The sequence below is a fragment of the Zalophus californianus genome, chromosome 2 (genome assembly GCF_009762305.2).
Source record: "Zalophus californianus isolate mZalCal1 chromosome 2, mZalCal1.pri.v2, whole genome shotgun sequence".
In the NCBI taxonomy this organism is placed as follows: Eukaryota; Metazoa; Chordata; class Mammalia; order Carnivora; family Otariidae; genus Zalophus; species Zalophus californianus.
In genome coordinates this window covers 5,827,625-5,833,624 of record NC_045596.1, presented here as the reverse complement: position 1 = coordinate 5,833,624, position 6,000 = coordinate 5,827,625, and the positions used below count along the sequence as shown (strand labels likewise).

General features: G+C 49.8%; 1 protein-coding gene across 2 annotated transcripts in view; it reads left to right on the top strand.

Annotated features, from left to right (window-relative positions):
- Nucleotides 1–444: 444 nt before the first annotated feature.
- The window catches only part of STK32B (serine/threonine kinase 32B), a 409,845-nt gene continuing 404,289 nt past the window's right edge, over nucleotides 445–6,000 (top strand). For both annotated transcript variants that reach the window (XM_027597377.2, XM_027597375.2), the window contains exon 1: nucleotides 445–612. In XM_027597377.2, the coding sequence (XP_027453178.1) occupies nucleotides 561–612 (52 nt within the window). In that variant the 5' untranslated portion in view covers nucleotides 445–560. The remainder of the gene's footprint in view (nucleotides 613–6,000) is intronic.

Here is a 6,000-nt window from a genome sequence, read left to right as displayed (position 1 = left end):
ACATAGTAGGTGCTCACAAATCGCTTACTGCGCGTAGGGAGCGCCCCTACTCCGGGATCGCGATTCCTCCGGGCCCACCCTGCACTCAGTTCGGCATTCCCCACCGCCCGGCTGCGCTCCACCCGCTGGGGCCCGCCGCACCCCCTCTTCCGGGCGTCCCCCGGGCTGCGCTCGCCCCCCCCCCCCCGCCCCTTCCCTCTTTCCCCTCCTTCTCCTTCTCCTCCTCCGCCCGCCGCGCCGCCTCCGGTCCCCCGCCCGCTGCAGCCGGCGAGGAGCGCGGTTCGGTGGCCGGCGCCGCGGGGAGCTCCGGGTTTCCGGGCGGGGCGGCGGAGGCCCCCGCAGAGAGGGCGCGGCGGGCGTGCGAGCGCAGCGGGGGGTGCCGGGACGAGGGGGCGCGGCGGGCGCGGTCCCGCCCCTGCGCGGCGCTCGGCCCCCTCCGGCTAGCGCGCGGCTGCAGCCTGGGCTGGGCGCTCGCCACGCGTCCCGCGTCCTGCTCCGCGCTCCGCGCTCCCCGCTCGCCGCGGCCGGGCATGTAGCGGCGGCAGGCGCCACGGCGGAATATGGGCGGGAACCACTCCCACAAGCCCCCCGTGTTTGACGAGAATGAGGAAGGTAAGAGGCGAGGGGCGCACCCCTCCTTCCCCCTGCGCGGCGCGCGGCTTGTGCCGAGGTTCCCCCTGTGCACCGCTGCCCCTCCGGGCCGGCGGGCCGAGTCGGACACGGGGTGCAGCCCAGCCTTCACTTGGGGAGCGGAAGGAGGAGCTGCCTCGGACTCAAGTCCGGGTGCTGCTCGGCTCCAGCTCCCCCCAAGCCCCGGTCTCCTTCAGAGCCGGAGGCTCAGGGAGGCGGCCTGTGTGTGTGTGTGTGTGTGTGTGTGTGTGTGTGTGTCGGTCCACGACGCGTTTGGTCTCGTGCACCGGCAGGTTCCACGCTACTCTCCTGCTTCGCCCAGGACGGCCTAGGGAAACTTTTCTTGGTTAAACTCCGTGACACTAAGGAAGGCGTCCCGCTTGTGGCAGCCTCCCTGGTGGAGCGGTGGTGGAGCTTGTCCAGCCTCATCTAAATTCTGGGGCTGGTCTTCCTTGTGGCTCAGGTCCCTAGAGCTCGGTATTTGAACTGGCAAAACGCCATTTCCAGCGCTGTGTGTCCTGGGCAACTTGCTTAACCTCTCTGAAACCTTTGTTTCTTCACCCATGAGATGAGAATTATGATACCACCTACTACCCTAGAATATGGGATTGTTTGAAGCTTCACCACTGGTAGTCCATGTGAAAAGTGTCTTATAATCAGTACGGTATTGTTGGTTATCTGTTAACTGTGCCTTTAAAAGCTTGGTTTCTTAATGCTTTGGTTTCTCTGGTCTTCAGCGTGCCCCACACAAGAGCTAGGATGTACTGAGCACATACTATGTGCCAGGCACTGTTTTAGGGCTTTATACGTGTTCTCTCAGGTACCAGGTAGGTGTTTCTGTTGTTCTGTTTGGCAGTTGAAGGAAGGGTTATGGCCTAGTCACAGCTCCTAAGGAGCAGAGCTGGCTTGGGGGTTGGCCAGTCTTCTCTGGAGGCAGTGCTTATCACCGCCCAGGCATAGGCTTGTGGGCACAGATCATGGTTTTTAGAATGGCCAAGGCTGTGGGTGGTAGTCACATGCTGGCCCAGACAGCCCCTCTCCAAAGGCTACGTGAAGACAGTTAACATAAGTTAAGTGGGTCAGCCCGATTTGGTGCTTTCCGAAAGGAGTTCCTAGTCTAGTGACACCGAATAATCCATGACCATCCATGGTGATAAGGGTGGTGAGTGGGGCCAGCGAAGGCACCTGGGCACCCAAGGAGACCGGAGGCCTTCCTCGTTCTTTAGTCTGGGGCACAGGCAGGTGGAGAGCCAGGCATGGACGGATGAGAGGTAGGCAGGGAGGTGGTGGGGGCCCCTGGGTGTCCCAGGAAGAGTCTGGACACATGCAGCTGAACTTGTCCCTGGCCAAGTTCACACTAACCCTGAGCTTCTCCATGGAAGTCAGTCACTGTCTGCAGGTGTGCTCTGCTGTGGGACAGCCTACTTGGGGCAGCTCTGGGATAGACTTGTCCCCTTCGGAGCACTTTTGTCGTTCATGATTACATTCAGGGCTGTTCAGACCCTATGAAAACACCAATACTTAGCGACAGGTGGAGAGCATGACTTGCGTCAGAACCCTTCTATTTGCAACAGGTCAAAGCTCTCCTATCTATCTTGGTGAAGGGATCTGTGTGAGTCGGCTCAGGCTGTCATAACACAGTACCACTGATGCTTAAACAACAGAATTTGTTGGTGGTGGCGGCCTCAACAGCAGAGATTTGATTTCTCACTGTTCTAGAGGCCAGACGTCGGAGCTCCCGTGCTGTCAGGGCTGGTTTCTGGTGAGAGCTCTCTTCCTGGTTTCGTCTGTGCTTGAGGCGCTGGAGGGAGCTGTCCGGTGTCTCTTCTCCTTCTTACGTGAACACCAGTCCTATCAGATTAAGGCCCCACCCTTATGACCACACTTAACATCTATCTCCATAAAGGCCCTATCTCCAAACGTAGTCAGATTGGAGGTTAGAACTTCCACATGAAGTTTGGAGGGGACAACCACTGAGCCCATGACGGGAGCCTTTCGTGAAAACCATGGACCCCCTTCATAGAAGAAAGCACAAACTTACGTATCACCTCCAAAAATTACAGGGGTTCGTGGTTCTAGCCTGGATCAAAGGCCGTACTTTAGGTTATTTTCTTAGCATTTTTCTTTCTTTTATTTGCAGGGGGAATTTGCCTCCCTTATATTGACAACTCTCTCTCTCCTTTATCCCAGAAAACATTCTTTAAAATATTGATTGGCAAAATAGTTATATCTGGTATAGCCAACCTTTTGATTTTCCTGCTGTTGTTCCTCATTCCAAAAGCAGATTGGACCCAAGGTTAACTGCCTGTTTCAGGGCTCTTGAAGTACAAGGTTAGGACTCGCCTCATTTTGCCAGCTTCCAGCCCAGTGAAACATTAACTTGTTTGATTTTGCCAGCATATCTCTCATATATTTTCCTGTGCAAGTAAAGCACTGTTATTTGCCACCAATTGATTCATTTATTCTGTAGGCATTGACTGATCATCTTTTTTTGCACCCACCCCTGTGCTAGGCACCAAGAATATGGAGAAGATGAAGGCAAATATCGTACTCTCAGGGAGCTCCTGGAGCAAATAAATACCCAGGACAATGCAGGGAGCTCAGAGAACTATGGTAACCTAGAGGAGGGTCCCTGACCCTGGTGCAGGGAGGAGGGGCAAAGAAGCCTTCCTCTTAGTATTGAGTCTTGTGCAAATGGCAGACGTTACCAGTAAGGAGGGGTTGGAAGAGAAGGGGAAGTGTGTATTAGAAGGAAGGAACAGAATATGCAAAGGCAGATGGTAAAGAGTAAGCAGGGCTCATTGGAGATGTTGTCGGGGGTGCTTAGTACTCCTGGCTGTGTGCAGTGTGAGGCTGGAAGGCATGGAGTTGAACCCCAACTGCTGGACCAGCCTTAAAGGGCCAAGTGGCCATGTGTTTGGACTTGATCCTATAGGCATCCAGAGTCACTGAAGAATTTTAAGCAGGGGAGTGACATGGTCCAGTGAACGCACATGCTCTCCCAAACCAGAATTGTTGGGTGGTTGAAGATGCAAACACCTACCTGGGCAAAAAAAACCCCCAAAACAAACAAACAAAAAAACACCTCCCTGGGCAAAAACAAGTCTGGTTTGTAAGTAATTTAATACTAAACCCTAGCTGAAAGTTTGCATTGCATAACTGTATCATGCCCATTTTCATTCAGATGGCAAAAGTTTAACTTGCATTCAGGTAATATTAACAACTAACTTCCTGACACAGTGCATGCTCTGCTTTTCATGCCTAATCGGGAATCATCACAACTCGGCCTGGGGAGGTCTCAGAATCTGCATTGTACTAGAGAGGTAACTGAATTGGGGACCCCAGGAAAAGCCCTTAGCCTGTGTGTGGATGAGCTGGGACTTACACCCAGGTCTGTTGAACTCCAGAGGTGGGGACCTAACAGTGTTCCCTGTGCTGCTTCTGGAAGCCTAGGGGAAATGTAACTCTCACAGATGCTTTTGGCCATGCACATGAGCCCAGCACTCAGGTCAGGCTCTGCCACGCCACGCCACACCATGCGACGCCACCCCACGGGGCTCTTCGCACAGAAGCTAGTAACAATACATTCTGGCACCTGCTCATTTACAATAACCATCTCACAGGCCATCTTCAAAAAGCATTTGTTGGGCAGTCACATCAAAATACAACCTCGAGGAATGAAAACAAATTCTCTTCCATTCCAAATTCATGTCAAAATTGCGTTTAAGTTGTTTTTCCCCACACACAGTCCTTATCCACATCTAGACATTTTTATATAAGCGTCCACCTGCCGCAGATACAACGGTTTCTGCTTTTTCTCTTAGCATTGTATTCAAAGTGGCTTAGGTTGCAACGGTGTCTTCAAATCAATAGTTTCGTGGGCTGTAATATTCCATCAAATGGGACTCTTATAATTTACTTAAATATTTTCTTACTGTTAGACATTTAGGCTACTTTCATGATTCCATCTTTATAAATAAGTTGCTTGAAAATTTTGTGAATATTTTCCCCTTCTTTTAAAGGAATTCCTGGGGCATCTGGGTTAGGCGTCCAACTCTTGATTTCAGCTCAGGTCATGATCTCAGGGTTGTGAGATCAAGCTGGGCGTCGAGCTCCCTGCTGGGCATAGAGCCTGCTTAAGATTCTCCCTCTCCCTCTCTTATGTGTGTGTGTGTGCGTGCGTGCATGCATGTGCTCTCTCTCTCTCTTTCTCTCAAATAAATAAGTAAATAGTCTTAAAGCGCAAGGGGAGGGATTATTGGATCCAAGGGAGTGAATATTTTTTAGAACTCCAGAAACATGTTGTAAATTATGTTTCCAAAGGATTTTTTTTTAAATCAGTGTTCTATATATTTATGGCTGGCATCCACACACTTGGGGGTATTGATTTGGCAACCTCATAACCAGCTCTGGGTATTCTCATTTTAGAATGTCATATATTAAAGGGTCATTTAAGTGTTATTTCTATATTATTATTGGTCCAGGTAACTTTACCAGAACATGAAAACATCTTCTTGGTCTAACCAAATCTGCATGAAACTCAGAACTGAAAACATCTTCTTGGTCTAACCAAATCTGCCACAAATGTTGCTTTCCTCTGGAAATTGACACCCAAGGCAATTAAAGAATCACCCCCTAAGTAAATAAAATCTTTAAAAAACCAAAACAAACAAACAAAGAATCACCCCTTAACGTTGCAGTCATGCTTCATCTGGAGACAGTCTTTTGAAAACTTTGCTCTTATAATGAGAGTCTCTACAGAGGTGGAGGCTGGACAGGTGCCATGTAAGGGATGTGGATTTAGGGGCTTGGTATTCATAGCTGTATCAGGCATGTGCATATTTCATGCAGGAGTCTAGGATGTAAACCTTAGGTTATAAGATCTAGACCTCATTTGAAAATGTGTTTTGATTTGTCTTCTACGTGGTGGGGGGTGGGGGAGGTTAAGAAAATAGCCATAAATCAGTATGAGATTGTTTAGTAGAAATGAATGGTAAGATCCATCTCTACTTTTCAACACTCCTAGAAAATACGTATGAATTGTATAAGCTTAAAGCATGTGTCAGTCATCTCTATAAAGTCAGACATGTGTATACAAACTAGTGTATTTCGTTGATTCTAAGGCACACATTTTTCCATGTTTGAAATCTCTGAACTGGGGATGCAGTTCGGCCAGTGTGGTATTTGTGATGTAGTTTTATTATTTGCATGTGGTCATAGCTGTTTACATGAGCATGATATATAATGGGTCTAAAAGAGCTTTTTCAAGGGACTAGAAAGAATCACATCGTAGATTCATTGGCAGCATTTCCCTCTTAGTGGTACATAAAACGACGGTGCATTTCACGTGGATGGCATCTGAGATGAGGT